This window comes from Balaenoptera acutorostrata, chromosome 13 (assembly GCF_949987535.1).
Source record: "Balaenoptera acutorostrata chromosome 13, mBalAcu1.1, whole genome shotgun sequence".
NCBI classification, from domain to species: Eukaryota; Metazoa; Chordata; class Mammalia; order Artiodactyla; family Balaenopteridae; genus Balaenoptera; species Balaenoptera acutorostrata.
The window spans coordinates 75,920,640-75,937,863 of NC_080076.1; the positions used below are offsets into that span (position 1 = coordinate 75,920,640).

The 17,224-nt window shown below is 46.7% G+C and overlaps 1 protein-coding gene across 6 annotated transcripts in view; it reads left to right on the forward strand.

Moving 5' to 3' along the window:
• LOC103005732 (beta-adrenergic receptor kinase 2) overlaps positions 1 to 17,224 on the forward strand; it is a 203,196-nt gene that overhangs the window by 65,473 nt on the left and 120,499 nt on the right. For 2 of the 6 annotated variants that reach the window (XR_009005044.1, XM_057526624.1), the window contains exon 1: positions 11,986 to 12,165. The exons of 1 other annotated variant lie outside the window; for it this stretch is intronic. Coding sequence is in view for 1 of the 5 variants with exons in the window: in XM_057526624.1 (XP_057382607.1) it covers positions 12,053 to 12,165 (113 nt within the window). In the remaining 4 variants the exon portion in view is untranslated. Of the gene's footprint in view, positions 1 to 11,985; positions 12,166 to 17,224 lie in introns of those variants that run through there. 3 more of the 6 variants (XM_057526630.1, XM_057526627.1, XM_057526629.1) reach the window with 3 other exon arrangements.

Here is a 17,224-nt window from a genome sequence, read left to right on the forward strand (position 1 = left end):
TCTTAACCACTGGACCACCGGTGAAGTCCCTCAATTTCTTATAAATGGTCTTATACCATGTGTATTCTTGTGTGTCCGGCTTCTATAACTTGACAGTATGTTTATATGATTTATCCATGTTGCACAGGCAATCATGGTTTGTGCTTTTCTTCCTGGCTGTGTAGTATTCCATTGTATGAACATGCTACAGTGTATCGTTTTGATAGTTGGTAGATGTCTGAGTGGTTTCCGTTTTGGCTGTGAATAAAGCTGCTGTGAACATTTGTGTACAGGTTTTTTAGGTATACAGAAGCACTCCTTTCTGCAGGATATGTATATCTTGGAGTTAAATTCCTCAGACATGGTAAACATGTATTTAGTTTTAGCAGAAACCACCAAACAATTTTCCAAAATGGTTAATCCAGTTTACACTCATACCAACAGTATGTAAGAGCTCCGTATGCTCCACATCCTTGTCGACATTTGGTTTTGTTTGTATTTTTTATTTGAGTCATTCCAACTTAAAACTCTGTTACATACATCATTACATGTTATATTATATGGATTTTCCCAAATCTTTATGACAAGTGTATTATTGTTCTCACTTTCTGAATAAAGAACCAGAGGCCTTGGGAGGAACACTTGTCTTAGGGCACTTGGCTAGTGTATTATAAAGGTGAGATTCAAACTGTGCACCTAACACCCTGGTCTTGGTTCCTGCTGGTTACCCCATGGTCAACCAATCAAGTTAGTGTTTAGGTTGGGGTACTTTGGGGCACAGTCCCCATGGTGTGATTGTATTATTTCATTAAGTATCATCTCTGAGTTTGGGCCTGCACCCTCATTCAATCTTATATTCCCCTGTAGACTATGGTGATATAACTAATTCTTTTTCATCATTCAAAGAATAAAGTTAATTATTTAGTTTAAAAACCACATAATTTTTAAAAAACAAATAGCAGGTTACTTGAACCAGTGACCAAGGATTTTGTTCTCTTCAATGGAGGAAAGATTCCCAAAGTTACAGTAGGCAGACTCTAGGGTGACCCCCTGTGATCCCACCTCCCACACCCTTGTATAGCCCCCTCTCCTGGAGCGTGGGTGAGACATGCAGCTGGTTTTTGTTTTTTTGTTTTTTTAAGTATTTATTTATTTATTTATGGCTGTGTTGGGTCTTCGTTTCTGTGCGAGGGCTTTCCCTAGTTGCGGCAAGTGGGGGCCACTCTTCATCGCGGTGCGCGGGCCCCTCACCATCACGGCCTCTCTTGCTGCGGAGCACAGGCTGCAGACGCACAGGCTCAGTAATTGCGGCTCATGGGCCCAGCCGCTCCGCGGCACGTGGGATCCTCCCAGACCAGGGCTTGAACCCATGTCCCCTGCATTGGCAGGCAGACTCTCAACCACTGCGCCACCAGGGAAGCCCATGCAGCTGGTTTTTAACCAGCATAATATGAAAAGGGGATGGGAAGTGTAAGGTTATAATGCTCATTTTGAGATGCTTTCATGAAGTATGTGGTCGTGTTGGGGAGACCTGTGTAGCAAGCCTCTGAGTTCAGCTTCCAGGAGCCAAGGGCAGCCTCTGGTCAACAGTCAGCAAGAATCCAAGGTCCTAAATCCAACAGGCCATTAGGAACGAAATATTGGCATCACCCACGTAAACGTGAAGCAGATCCTTCCCCAGTCGAGCCTCAGATGAAATTGCAGCCCTGTCTGACACTTGATTGCACCCCTGTGAGATCCTGAACAGAGGACCCCATTAAGTCATAACCAGAGTCCTGACCTGCAGGGTCTTTGAGATGCTAAACGTGTATTATTGCTACACAGTGATAACTAGTACAAAAGCCTTGTCTCTGCATGGAGATACAGAATGCAATAAAGAAATCTAACTTGATCAGCCAACAGATCTTATCCAATTTAAGTGCTGGTAATAGACAACCACATCATTCCTGGATGGGAAAGAAACCTCCTATGGAGATGCTTAAGTCCTATAACTCATGACCAGCTGATGAAGGCTTTTGGAGTCAAACATCCCATGACGTCTGGACTGTAATCCCACAGTCTTGGGAGATCACTTTCTCTCTTGCACATTTGTTGGGTTCTAAGTGTGATCAGGATAGTCGTAATGACTCCCAAGTGGGCTGTCAGTTGTGGCAACATTTCTTGAGCAAGGGCTCCACTGGAGAAGTTTCTTAATCATGTGCTGGGTGTCCACACAGATGGCAACTGAACTGAAGGGGCAACAAAGGTGGGTGAGCATAGGGGAGAGGACAACCTCTGTCAGATACAGCCCTAGCACCCAGATCCTGCAGTGACCCTGCAGAACTTTGGCCTTAGCTGATTAGCCCCACAGGTTACCATTTACATGTGGCATCTATTTGCATAATACACACTAGTCCCTGGCGCTTCGGAGGAGGAGGCAAAACAGACATTTCTTTGCCCGTCATTCTTATTTGTTTAGAAATATTAAGGCTTGGATGGATGGAGTTATCACTTGTTTGCTTCCTCTCATTCCTATTTAAAGCAGTTTATAAGGAAAGTCCTCCAGAAAAACCCAGCCTCCCCCCCACCCCAACCCCTACACATGACTTTTTGGGGACTATGGTAAAGGAAGGGGAAAGTCATTAACCAGAGAGCTGCCAGAGCTCTCGTTCACATGGTCAACTGGATCATGTCACATCCCTGTTTGACTCTGTCCATGGCTCCCCCTTGCTCCCGGGACGAAGTATGTGCTCCATGGCCCTGCAGGGTCTGACTTCTGCCCTGTCTCAGGGCTCACCTCACAGCCCTTGTTCTCCATCCATGTTCTTTCTGCTCATGTCCTTTCCCCAGCCTGCATCCTCCACCTGGTAGCCATGCCCTCCCCCTTTCTGCTCATCCTTCATTTCTCAGGTTACATGTCACCTCCTCAGAGAAGCCCTCCTGGATCCATACCTAATTGGAAGGTCCCTGTTGTAGGCACTCTCATACCCCTGTATCCTTCTGGCACATAACGTGATTTCAATGAAACAATCAATGAACTGCCAGTGAAGTCCCCCTGCTAGAAAGTTATTCTGTGAAGGTAGGAGGTACTACCTGCTCCCACTATCATCCCAGGGCCCACAATAAAAATTTGCTAACTAAGTGATTGATGGAGTGAAGAAATCTATGAACAAATGAACGAATGGAGATCATTGTAATTTTTTAAATGTAACTTTTTATTCTGAGACTTTGATTGGCTTCCCAGAGACTAGGAGAGGAGCTTTCCTCATCTTCTGATAATTATCACTTTAGCTCTGGTGTTTATGGTGGCTGGATTATGATTCCCTCTAGGGGACTGATGTCTGCTCTCAGAGGGGTCAGGTTTGGTGATGCTGGCCAAGAAGGTCGTAAGGTTGGCATGGCAGGGGTGACATTGGCTGGTCGCAGTAACAGGAAAGAGAGCTTTGGGGCTGGAGTGGTTGAGATTTTGATTAAGGAGGAGCATGGAGAAGTAGAGAGGGGTATTTGTGCCTGAAGGGCTAAAGGGTCAGGGGGAGACGGGAGGAAGAGGAGAGGAAGAGAGAAAGGGGAGAGAAAGGAGAAAAGGGCTTGGGGAATGGAGGGAGCCCCAGTAAAGACTCCTTGACAGCTTTGCTTATTGCTCAGAAGTGACTAAGCAGAGTCTCTCTCAGAGAGATGCCAGGGTTGGCATTTGAGCAGAGAATTGAGTAATGGGGGGCCCAGAAAAGACCTCAAAGGAGAGGGTTCCAGGCAAAGGGACAAGGAGTAAAAGCCTCCAAAGCTAGACTCGGTTTGGCCAGAGTGATCCGGGCTCGGTGAGTAGCAGGAAGTGAGTTGGAAAGCACATTTTAATGGGATTTTAATAGCTTATTGCACACTTGAACATGTACTACGTTATTTTGTTTGACCCAGCAGCCCCATGACTTAGAGTATAAGTACATTTAGAAGACAGGAATCAGGGGACCAACCTCTGGGCTCAGACTAAGATGGTAGCTAGACTTACCATGTGACCATTTCTTAATGTATATAAATATCCAATCACTATGATGTACACCTGAAACTAATATGACATTGTATATCAATTATACTTCAATTAAAAAAATAAGACATCCTCTCCAGACTTAAATAAGCTATGAACATTTCAAAGCATGTAATTTTTCTTTCACCTTGACTCATAGTACATTCTTTAGTTAATGTAGCAAAACAAAAACAAAACCAAAAAACAAAACAAAACCAAAAAACAAACTCTAGGCTCAGACTGCCTGGGTTCAAATCCTATTAATTTAGTTATTGTACTTATTTTGCAAGTGACTTCAAATTTTTCTTATGTTTAAAATGAAACCAACCATCTCCATCATGAGCATTTGGGGAAGATTTAATGAGATAGTCACACAGTGTTCAGTGTGATAATTGGCACATAGTAAGCTCTTAATAAGTGTTACCCATTATTACTATTTCTATTTTATATAGCCAAAGTGGCTTATTTGGAAGAGCATTTCCAAATGTGTGGCTATAAACCTCCTGGGAGTGATTCTGTGTCTCAGCAGATGCGTGATTTCTTTTTACTGCCTGCCACATTGAAGGTACTCAGTAAATATTTGTTGAATGAATGAAAGCATGAACAAATGTGGCACGGATCAGGCAGAAATAGAAGGCAGAGAGGAGTTTGAAGATAATTTGGTAGGCAGTGGGGAGCTATCAAAGCTTCTTGAGCAGACGCAGGGATGTGTCAGATGGATCGAAGGAGGGAGGGTTTGGAAGCAGGATGAATAGTTGGCAAGCTGTGGGCATCTTCTGGATGAGGAATGAAAGACTTGTTCTAGAGTTTCCAGGGAGGAGGGAAGGAGGACTTTCCTTTTGCTCATACTACTGCCTCGGGGGCCTGCAAATCACCCTAGGTGACTCCCCTCCATGTTGTAACACACCTGGTGCACCTCTACATGTGATGTGCTGGTCTGCCTACTGCAGCCACCTTCATCCAGGTCTCCTGGATTGCTACCCTAGATCACTCCAGGGTCCCCTCTCATTCACCTGTCCTGTATCTCCAGCCAGCAGACTCTTATAAAAAGGCACCTCTGATGTTGACACTCTTCTCTTTGAAACCTTCCACTGGCTTCCCACTGCCCCTAAGATAGCTTCAATTTCCCCCTGTGGCTCCCAGGCCATGTATAATCTTGTCCTGCTGACCTCTCCTCTCTAACTTGTTTCTCCTTCTTCTCCTCCTTCCTCTCAGGGCTGTCCATTTGGGCTCAGCTGATCTGACCTTTCTCTATCTAACAGAATGCTCCTGTGTGACGCCTGCTTGAACTATTTCAGGGCCTGAACGAAAGCTTCCAGTGTGATCTAGAGCATGGCTTTTCATCCTTCAATGTGCCCTGGAATCACCTGGGTATCTTGTTATGGGGCTGATCCTGCTTTAGTAGGTTTGGTGTGGGACCCAAGATTCCAACATTTCAGCGGCTTTGACCCCACCCAGGAGCTTGTGGGAAATGCAGAGTCTCAGGCCCTGCCCCAGACCTCTGAATCTGAATTTGTACTTTGGCAATTTCAGTACATAAGTGTCTGAGAGTGCTGGTCTAGAGCACCTCTTAAGAGCAGGAGACCCCCTTTCTGGTGGCTCCCTTGTGGGTCAGGGTTATGCCAGGCCTGGCCCAGGCACCTAGGATTTTGTTACTGAGTCTGGCCTGTTGGAATCTACACCCATGAGCTCTGACAGAATGAGACCAGTTCAGGAGCTATTACCTTCAACCAGGAGAGAAGAAACAGAACTGGCTGAGATGGGAGGTTGAGATGGTCACTGAGATGATGGGAGATAAATTCAGTGAAGCCCTGCAGTCGCCTGGCCTCCATGCTCTCCCCCTGGCCCACCTGGCTAGCCCCCAAATGACTTGTAAGGCATGGCATGTGAAAGCTATATGACATTTCTTAGCAGAATGGGGTTTGTGGTGGCCTTTCTTTTTTTAAAAAAAATTTATTTTGGGACTTCCCTGGTGGCGCAGTGGTTAAGAATCCGCCTGCCAATGCAGGGGACTTGGGTTTGATCCCTGGTATGGGAAGATGCCACATGCCGTGGAGCAACTAAGCCCGTGTGCCACAACTACTGAGCCTGTGCTCTAGAGCCCGCATGCTGCAACTACTGCAGCCCGCGCACCTAGAGCCCATGCTCCACAACAAGAGAAGCCACCACGGTAAGTCCACACACCGCAACGAAGAGTAGCCCCCTCTCACTGCAACTAGAGAAAGCCCGTGCACAGCAACAAAGACCCAATGCAGTCAAAAATAAAAAAATTAATTTATTAAAAAAATTTATTTCATTGAAGTATAGTTAATTTACAATGTTGTGTTAATTTCTGTACAGCAAAGTGACTCAGTTATACATATATATATTCTCTTCCATTATGGTTTATCACAGGATATTGAATATAGTTCCCTGTGCTATACAGTAGGACCTTGTTTATCCATTCTGTAAATACTAGGTTGCATCTGCTAATCCCAAACTCCCAATCCTTCCCTGCCCCACCCCGCTTTCCCCTTGAGTGGTAGCCTTTCTTGGATCGATATATAATTTCCCAGCTGAACGGAACATGCCCTGAAAGACAGAATCTTAAAGGGAAGGCCACCAGGTTAAGGGCCAGAAGGGACTTGGCAATGCAGAAAAGTTCTGGCCTCTTGTGATTTACATATCCAGAGGTCATCTTCTCCCAACCTGAGAGGGAGACAAGATGGCCTTTCCAGACCCATGGAAAAGCCAAGGCCTGCCCTGGGTGTCTGAGGAGTCTGGGGAGCCCGGTTTCCCAACGTCATTGCTGGACCTGATTTCCTGCCTCTGCTGAGTTCTTGTTCTGTTGGCCTTACCACTGTTCCTTTATCACTGGCATTGATCCCGGTGTGGGCCCTGGCTCCCAACCTCACCTGCAACCCGCCATCAAAGCACCCATAGATACAAGCCATGAAGTTGCAAGGATCACTGGAAAGGCATGACATTGCTGTGCGGAACAGCAAACTTAAAACGGCACAGAAAACAGAACAGACCTCCTATTCCTGAAGTTCTCTGCCCAGCCCCCTACCTCGGGGGGTTTTTCTCTGCCTCCTCACACCATGCAGTGCCTGGCCTTGGGTCATCACATTGCTTTCTCTCTCTTAGTCCTCTTTCAAGTTCTCCTCCAAGTCCTTCTGTTAGGCAAAGGGATTTAGTTCTCTCCTTCCGAGGCCTAAAGTTCTCAGACCCACCTTTGCAAAGTCCAGGGGCACCAAGGCTCTTAGAGGCTGGAGAGGCCTTCTTGGTCATTAGCAGCAGGAAGAACCAGCAGGGACCTGGTGGTTACCTTTACCAGGAAGCACCCTCTTTATTAGGTACTTGTGGTTTTCAACAGCATTTCCCCCCTTCCTTTAGATTATCTCTGATAGAAGTTTCTTTGAGGCAAACAACCTGTAACATTTTATGCCATTCATTCATTCATTCATTCACTTATTCATTCAACACGTATTGATTAAGCAAGGTCAGTGTGCTGAGTGCAGATACCGGAGGAAAATACAGATGTGCTTGTTTCTAGAAACCTGCTGATGGATTGATTGCTCACCTCACCCGTGCATTGTAGCACCGGTGATTACTAATGCTCTTGGTGTATCCTGATACAGTCAAACAGAAACTCACAAGATGTTTTTGAGAGGTGTGAGTATTCTTCACCATGCAAAGGGATTCACTGTAGGATTAAATAAATCCAGAGAATTTTACAATTTGAAGGGACCTCAGGGACCAGCTCATTCAATCCCTTCATTAGGCAGCAGTGGAAGGTGAGATTTAAAAAGCTGAAGAGACTCACAGTAATTGAGCAGTGCTAAAGCCAGAGGGTCACATCCAGCGCTGCTTTTACGTTCCTGGGACTGGTCACTTTCCATCATGCTGTGCCCAATGTAGAGATACTCTGATGATGAGGAGGATGATAACGATAACATTTTTTGAGCAGCAGACACTGTTTTAAGTGTTTTTCATGTTACAAAATTGTTCTCACAGCAATCTCATTAATACCACTGAGAGTGCCGAGGCCCAGAGAGGTTAAGCATTTTGTCCAAGGTCACACAACTCAGAAGTACTGGCGTGAGGGTTCTAATCCAGGCCATCTGGCTCCTGAGCCCAGGCTCTGAACTGTATCATTCCAAGGCTTCTCTACAGAGAGGGACTAACCAGAAGCCCCTGCAGAGAAATGTGTTTCCACCCACTTATTTAAAGAAAGGTACTTCTGTATTGAATGTAATTTCAGTGCTATGTAAACCAAAGTTTGGTATTAGACCTTCTTGCAGATCTTTTAAGGTATGAAGTGCTAGGTACAGGACCTCCATTAAAATTTGTAAAGCTTTGCTGTTAAAATAGCATGAGAAGCAGTTCCTATGATGCATGTGACAATGAGCGGAATTGTGATCTAAGTAACAGGTGAACTGGGACAGCGGCCCCAGTGTGGCTGCAAACACCTGCAGACTTTACAGAATGAGATGTTTGGAGATAAACCCATTCAAACCCCAAGTGTGTGCAGTTTTCTTGCAAAGCGATAATATTTAGGGGACTGCTTACCAAAATACCAAGTCTCTCTTAGCAGGGATTGAATGAAATACTGTGATATTAATGAATTAAGCGCAGGCACGTTCTGCTGGTCCCCAAAATGTTTTTTTCATTTAATTTTTTATATTACAGTTGATTTACAATGTTGTGTTAGTTTCATGTGTACAGCAAAATGATTCAGTTATACAGATACATATATCTATTCTTTTTGGGATTCTTTTCCCATATAGGTTATTATAGATTATTGAGTTCCCTGTGCTACACAGTAGGTCCTTGTTGATTATCTATTTTATATATAGTAGTGTGTGTATGTTAATCCCAAACTCCTGATTTATCCCTCCCCCTCAAAAATCTTCTAATTGGAGTCTTAGAGTTGACTTTTTTTCCCATGTGCTTTATTAAGTAGGAAGCCCCAGTAAAGCCCAGAATCTAAAACAAATATGAGTTAGTTCTGTAGTTAGCTTTCTTCCCTTGAAGCTGGTATCAAAATTAACCCCAGGGAGTATAAACTTTAATGCATCCATCTCAGCAACACCTCCCCTGATCTTGGGAAGCCGTAGAAAAGAGAAAAAGAGAACATTATGAACCTTGGGACTCTGAAGTTTTATCAATTATCACAAGCAGCGTGAGCCCAGAGTCACTGAAATCATCTTGGGGAGGGGAGGGTGAGAAACGTACTTACTTGCAACGGAGCATTATTGGCTGAGAACAAATGAGTTGCTATTTGTTTTCTCTGTTCATCCGTAATGATTACAGGCTGGCGTTGGTGTTTAGCAACAGGATCCAGCAGGTCAGTTATGACAACTTCATCACTGTCATTAGCGCCTTTTGTTTGCAGTGAACACGAAAAGCTGTTCAGCATTAAGGGAAAGAAGGGGTGGTGGGGAATGCGTGGAGAAAGTGAGAGGGTAAAGGAGAGAGCCAAGCATCCCAAATTCACACAGTAGGAAGACCAAGGAAGGACACCCTGGGTGCTCTGGTCACACTGACTTCACTGGGGGAGGGGCCTCAGTTAGGGGACCCAATTTTGGACTCTGTGTTCTTTTTACTAGAAGAGTCATTTCTTGTGTCTGTAAAGGCTAGTCTTTTTTTTGCCAATTTGGGTTCCTAGAAATGCACTAAGGAGATAACCTTTTGGTAAGGGATCTTTCTGCTTCAAGGGTGGTGTCTGTGAATCAGTATCTTCTCCAGCAGGCGAGGGTAAAATGAAGCAAAATACATAGAGGAAATGCAGTGACCTTTGTTGGGGACCTACTGGGTATCAGGCAAGGTGCATTTTTATGAGTATTATCTCCTTTGTCTTCTCAACAACACTGGAGTCCAGTGGCTTCATTCCCACAGTACTGATGAGAACAATAAAGCACGGAGAGGTAATATGTTACCTCTAAGATCACCCAGCTAGTCAGAGCAGAGCAGGGATTTGAATTCAGGTGTGTCTCTTGTTGCAAACTTAGTACCCCATGCTGCAACCCACCCCCTTCCTCCCGCAAAAAAGAAAGAAAAAAAAACCCACTACCAAACAAATTTCTTAACTGAGTTCAAAGAGGCAAGGTTAAAAATCTCAGTATTCGGAAGACCGTGAAAATATAGGCAGAAGCATGTATTTATTTGACGATCTGATCATGTGAAAGCTCGGATGATAAAAAGACATACTGAAAGAAATTGTACTAATTAAATCATAAAAATGCATTATGCTTTTTTGGGAACTCACCCCTCCTCTTGGGGTGACCCTTGACAAGACATTCTGTGTTCCTGTATTTGTGGCAAAAAAAAAGTGAGTGGAAGATGAAAGTTTGATATTTGGCTCATGCCAATCTTTGTCTCATTGGTGAATTTTGTGCCCCCTTGTCATTTTGGCTTTCTGCTGCCTGACCAAGGTCCTTTGACTCACGTGCCTACTTCTTACACCCCTCTTGTTCTTTTCTGGACAACTTCACTGAATATTGTGCCTTAGGTCTTGAGAAGCATCTGGTAAAACTGGCCAATTGTGATGGGAGGCATACAGGGAAAAAGATCGAGGTGGGGCGGGGGTGGCTCTGTGGGAGAGGGAGAGAACAAAAGAGGGCAGGGCTCTTGTGATGACCAAATCAGGCTGCTTCTGCTGTGACATTACATTTAATGTCCAAAATTTGACCTTAACCATTTCTGATGAACTCTGTTGACCATGTAAGCTATTGACAGAACATTCACTCAAATCCTAGTAAAGTTGAGGTTCCTGGTACAATGTGACCTATGTGGATGAATTTAAAGGATTTTTAACCGATTAATTCTCAGCTCAAGTCTTTTTAAGACTTCCTGGATGCCCTTAACATCACTCCGGCTGGAGTGATGTATTCTGAACGTGCACTTGTGTGTACCGCTGTGAAAAAATAAGAAGTAAATGAAAACCCCAGGCCCACGTGGGGAGTGGTGACACCAGACACCGAGACTGAGGATCAGGAAGCTGGAAATTCCCTCCTGCCTTGGTGTTTGGCCTCTGGCTTTTCCACTTCCCTATATCACCCTTGTGGTGGGCCTGTGCGCACAGTAGGGCTCCCCTAATTTGATGGTAAAAACCACAAGAGCCAGAATACTAGTCCTCGTTCTCAGCGACCATTTAAACATCCAAACCCAAACCTTTGCGTGCAAGGGCGCGGTGACCACCTTGGGCAGACAGCTCCTCTACCAGTGGGCTCCTAAGGGCAGGTCCGCTCCCACGAGGGAGCTCTCACCCCACTTTGCCCTCATCAGCTTGAGACAAGCAACCTTCTCCGGCTGTTAGGTTTCTCTTTGCTGAGTTTACAGGGGGGTGGAGGGGGTGGAGGGGTCAGGACTGAAGCTTAGGGGCTGGGCCGCGGGGCGCTGTTCACGGGTGACCCGGACCACAGGCTTCAGCATCACCTGGGCAGACAGGTGGGGCACGCGCATTTCTGGGGCCACCCCAGACCTCCTGGAGCATGCTGATGGCCACTGTCCAGTTTGAGACACTGGCACAGAGACCTCCCCGCTGTCCCTTGGGTGGTGGGCGTTGGGTCCAGGGCGTCCCCTGCTCGCAGGGGTCCCGGAGGAGAGGGGGTCGTGAGAGCGCAGGGAGTAGCGGGCGGGAAGTCGGGAGGAGGAGGAGCAGCAGGAGGAGGAGGAGGCGAAGGAGGAGAGGAAGTCCCCCGTGGCCACCCCGAGGGGAGGGCGGGACGGTGCCCGCAGGGACCCGGTGGGCCGGGCCTGGCCGCTGCGCTCGGGCGCGGAGGGGAACTGGCCGCAGGGCGCGCGCTCCCCGTCGACCCTCGCGGAAGGGGCGGGGGCGGTGGCGCGTGCGCGGGGCCGCGGGCGGCGCGCGGGGGGCGGGGCGGGCGTGAGGCTGAGGCGCGCGGGGTGGTGAGCGGGGCGCGCGGGGGGGGGGGAGGTGCGCGGCGGGCGGGGGCGGGGGCGGGGGCGCGCGGGGGGGGCTGCCCCGGGGCGGCCCCCCCACGTCGGGGCGCGGCGGGCGGCGGCGGCGGGAGCGCGTCCCGTCCGGGTCCTGAGGAGCCGCCGCCGCCGCCGCCGCCGCCGCTCGCCAACATGGCGGACCTGGAGGCCGTGCTGGCCGATGTCAGCTACCTGATGGCGATGGAGAAGAGCAAGGCGACCCCGGCCGCTCGCGCCAGCAAGAAGATCGTCCTGCCCGAGCCCAGGTACCGGCTCCCCGGGCCCGCGCCGCCCCCCGCGCCGCCGCCCCCCGTGGCCGCCAGCGACACCCTGCGTCCGGGAGGGTCGGGCGCTCAGCCGCCGCTGCCCCCTCGGCCGGCGACCTCGGGGAGCGGGCGCTGCAGGGCCGCCCTCGCCGTTCCCGTCTCTGAAATGGGGCATCGGAGGGCTGTTGGGGGGACTCCGGGAGAGAGCGCCCCGAAGTGCCAAGCGCGGCGCGTGGCGCGCAGCGAGCGCCCCAGCGAGGTGTGGTGAGGATGTGGTTGTGACTTCGCTGGACCAGCTCCATCCCTGTCGCCCCTTCCTGCCCCATCTCTGCCTCTCGGTCCAGCTCCATCCCTGTAGTCCTCCCTATTTCATTGCTGTGGCTCCCTCCTGCCCCATCCCTGTCCTTCCAGCCCCATCCCTATCCCTGGCCCCACCTCTGTCATCCCTGTCCTCTCCTCCAGCCCCAACATACGGTCCCCGCCTGCCCCATCCCTGTCCCTCCTTCTGCCCCATGCTTGTCTTTCCCTTGTGCTCCATCCCGGTGGTTCCTTCCCTAGTTTCTGCTCCTGTCCCCCATTCCAGCAACGTCCTCTCCTCAGCTCCCTCTGGGCGCCTTAGCTGGGGGGTGCAGGCGAGTTGCCTTTTGCCCCAGGCACTTAAATTGGTGTTTTCAGTGCTTGCTCCCCTTGAGGTCCACCAGTCCAGTCAGCTTCCTGCACCCCTTTTCTCTTTGGTGCCTCCAGGCAGTAAGGAGTGGATTCTGACCCACCCGATTTTCTTTTTGCTACTAAGTGTGTCACCTGGTGACAGATCCACTGGTGGCACTTTATTAAAAGGTTGAAATGGGACTCACTTAAAAACGCATGTTGAATGGGTGATTCCAAGCAGGAATTTGTTGTTTAAATTACCAGCAAAGGGGCCGATTGAATTGGCGAGGGGCTTGGTGAGGTCCATACCAAGTTGTAATTTTTGTCTCAAAAATGATTTATTATTGATGAAGTAGTAAACAACTTGATTAGTTCATATCATTGGCACCACCCCAGAAAATATCATGCGTCAGATTAATAGTGAGTTTCAAATAGTGTATCAAAGGATTAGGGTTGGATTTTTTTCCCCTTAGCTTTCCTAATTAACAACATCATGAGTGGTACAGCAGATGTGTCTCCTTGACACTAAATAGCTCTTGGTCGATTGATGATAAAAAGAGGCATCTTCTTTATGGTGAATTTAAGACCATGCATTTTTGTAATGTATTGGAATCTAAAACCAAAGCTATTCTCCATTTGAAACATCAGTTCTTCAAGCGTCATATACATCTAAGATTGCTTAAATGTTACCTTGACATAAGAAAAAAAAAATCTTTCTTGTGATGCTGAGGGATCATCAGATTATTTTTACAAATCCCTGAGTCCGAGCCCCAAGATATAGAAAATATCTTTCCCTTTGCGTTATTCGTTGTGAAAAGTCAAATTGTGTAAATGAAGACATGCTTCCTGGATGTTTTTGTCTCGCTTGCCCTTCGTAGCCCCTGCCTCTTGTACATCTTGTAGGGAAAAACCTACTTTGATGAGCGGAGACAAGCAGGGAAAGTAAGGGAAGAGTGGAGGCCTTTTGGAGTGTTGTGAAAGCAACACTCCTGTTCCAGACTTTAACATATCCGAAGCTCACTGACGATCAGTGCTGTTTACAATTTCTGGCAAGTGGGAAACTGTAAAACAGTAACCCCCAAATGAAACCTGAATTTCATTTTTAAAAAAACCCTCTACATTTCTATAAATGTCATATATAATGCTTAATTTCTTTTCCTCTTTTTCTTCCTTGAGGGCAGGGAGTCCCAAATATATAAAGTGTCTGTATGTAAAATCAACAAATCTTAACTCATGGACAGTGTTTTTGGGGGGAGAGTGATATATAATATTACTAAAATTAGGAACTCCTGTTCATTTGTTTTCTTGGTGTTTTGAACTTAATGTGACTTCTGCTTTTTTTAATGTCCCTCTTAAGAACATACTTATGTGCTTAGGGTATTCACTTACTTGTGTGAAGGCCTTTGTTTTCGGTGGCATTCTTTGGTAGTGCTTTCTTTTACGGCAGAATTAGTGACCTGGGAGCAGATTTCTCATGACATTTTAGAATTGAGGCATATCAACAGGAGAGTAATTTTAGGAAGCAGCTCTTTAGTAATTGTTATTCTGTTGCTGTTTTGTTTTTAAATAGACTCTTGAATTAGGCCATTGGAACCTCCTCCAGAGATTCTAATTTGTTTTGAGTTTATCTCAACTGGGTTTAGTTTTGTGCTGTGACCATTTACATAGTAACTGCCACTCCTTGTGCTGTGTTAGGATTCTGGTACATAGAGATTATGAGGTAAAACATCTTGCACATTTTCCTCCACCACTGGATGGCAGTTAGTGGCCTACCTGCTCGATTTTGGGATGGGGGTGAGAGGTTGGGGGATTTCTAGCTCTGGTAAACAAGTTAATTTCATGTTGAACCGCCTCAGCATCCTGACTCAAGAGACTAGTGTGATTTCACTCTTTGGTAAAGGATACACGTAACATGTTTTCTGATAAGAGTTTCTATTTCAGCTTCATTTTGGGGTAAGCCCTGTGATCACCAGCCTTTGGCATTCTTGTAAAAGAGGTTTAGCTTTGTATTTTCAGTATCTAAATGGGAAGCATAAAACTTGCCATTGGTCTATCCCGAGTGACTTTTCTTTCCAGCTAATTATTTGAAGCCACTGAGTATTCTGTGTGCTTCCTTATTTCACTTACTTTGCCTTTCCCCCAGTTTTGCACAGAAAGGCAACAGAATGAAGCAATATCTAGCTAATTTCAATGAAGTGCGGGGTGGTGTGCAGTCCCCTGCCTATTATGGGAGAATCTCAGAAAATGGAACGTTCCGCCCCGGAGAGATTTTGCTTCTCAGAGATGGCAAGAGGCAACCATTTTGTTAGGCTGACACATTATTCAGTTAACGAATCAATGAGTGCAAATTCTGTAAAAGTTGCCTATTTGTTCAAATTATATAGCTGCTTTAGTTTACTGAAACATTTGTCGAGCTAATGTAGCTGATAATGGGATCTATTGGTAATAGTAAACTGTGACCCATGGATGCACTGCGCAGGCCCAGCTCATTCAGATGTGCATGCCAGTTGTTTTATGCCATGTTAGAGAAGAAACACTTTTATTTAATAGGGTCTAATTCAGAAGCCAAGGCCTACAAAGGGTCAGCATCTTAAGCCCTGGAGGGTTCAAGGCAGCTTTTCCCCTGGGCTCATCACTCTTGTAGCTTTTTCCGCACAGAGTGAAATTCAGTTGACTTGAGGTCACACACACTTGCAAGAGGTTGAGTCGCATAAAATCCATCTTTCCTCTGGCGTTTCATTTCTTTTCAGTGGACATTGAAAATTTGGGATCATCCATCACAAAGCTTGTCCTTTCCAAGTATTCCCACGCTATGATAGGAAGGTCTGAAAAGATTTTAAAGAGCCTTTATAAGTTTCCGGGAGCATTTTAGACAGTCCTGAAAAAGGTGTGTGATACTGCTTATTCCATTAATTCAGTACCTGGTTGTAGAGGTGTTTTCCTGAGCCAAGCAGAGGGATACTGTGACCACCCTGGCCACAGCCTCTTCCTTCAAGGGGCTTGCAGTCTAGTGGCAAATACACTGGGAGTTGAGAAAGATGTTTACTTTCATGTGCAATTGCTTGAAGATTCTATTTAACTGTGGACAAGTAGCACGGAGTGGCTTTTACTATTCTGTATTCACGGAACACATTATATCTGCTCAGTGTCTTACAGTAATTTGTTAATGATCTCCTTTGAAGAGCTATTTAGCTGTAATATATATAGTAATGTGGTAGTGTGCATCTTCCTATTTTTAAAACTATCATAGGTAATTGGTCTTGAAAAATAGCTCTGTTTTCTTCTGATGTGGAAATGGGGTTTATTCTGTAATTTCCCCGACTCCAGTCAGCGAGTAAGTGGTGGGTGACTTGAAAGATTCCCCTCCGTTTGGGTTGGAGGGTATTCTATGCCTGCAAGCCCAACTCTGCACTGAAAAGTCAAGGATGAAAGAAGGAACAGCCTTCAGGAAGAAAGCACTCTTTATCGTCGATAGGAGCATTTCTATGCATAAAGCAGTGGTGGTGTTCTTGCTTCTTTTTTTCTATGCGACACTTTCCAAATGTAATTTGTTCTGACCTTTCAGTTATTACTTCATTCTCGGTCAAAGTTAATTTGTGCCAGCGACTTGAAGATGTAAGTGTGGTGTGCCGTCGGCAATTCTTAGAAATAGACTTTCCAGTGCAGTCAGTTTGGGACCCAGAATATGCCCAGGTCAAGCGTTGTGAAAGGCTTTGCATCGAGAGCCCAGTAGATGTCTTTGAGCTACAGGCAGTCCCAGATTTTAGAAGCGATGTGTTCTCAGAGACAGCCTCTTAAAAACACCTCCTCGGTGCACTGAATCAGGCTTTGCCAAACATCTGTGTGGACGGGGACGGACACTGTTGGATCAGATGTCACAGCTCAAAGAAGGGACGCTTCCGTCTTTATCATGGCAAGCAGAGTAAGAGATGCCACGGAGTAGAGAGGGCACCCGGGGTCCCTGCAACCCCGACAAGCGAGAGAGAAGTTTAAATTCCATGAGGTAGTGATATGATAACTACCATTTGCCGAGAGCTCGCCCTCTGCCAGGCAGTTTGCATTGTGAGTGCATCTGTTCCCCACAACGGTCCTATCAGGTCGTTAGCATCAGCTCCGTTTTCCCAACGGAGCAGGTGCTCAGGGAGGTTTAGGAACTCAGTCCAGGTGACAGCTGAATGTGGCCGAGGCAGGTGCAGGATTCAAGCCCAAGTTTCCCAGAATCTGGGTCCTTTCTACCTCGCTATGTCGTCTCACCAGAAAGAATAGCGAACACCCTCACGTCTCATTCTGCAGGGAATGGATGAAATAGCGAAACTTTTTTTTTTTTTTTGGTTGGGGAAAAATCATTCTGCGTGCCGATTCAATCAGCTGCCAGGGCAGCATTGGGAAAGTCAGGACTGACCTCAGAGAC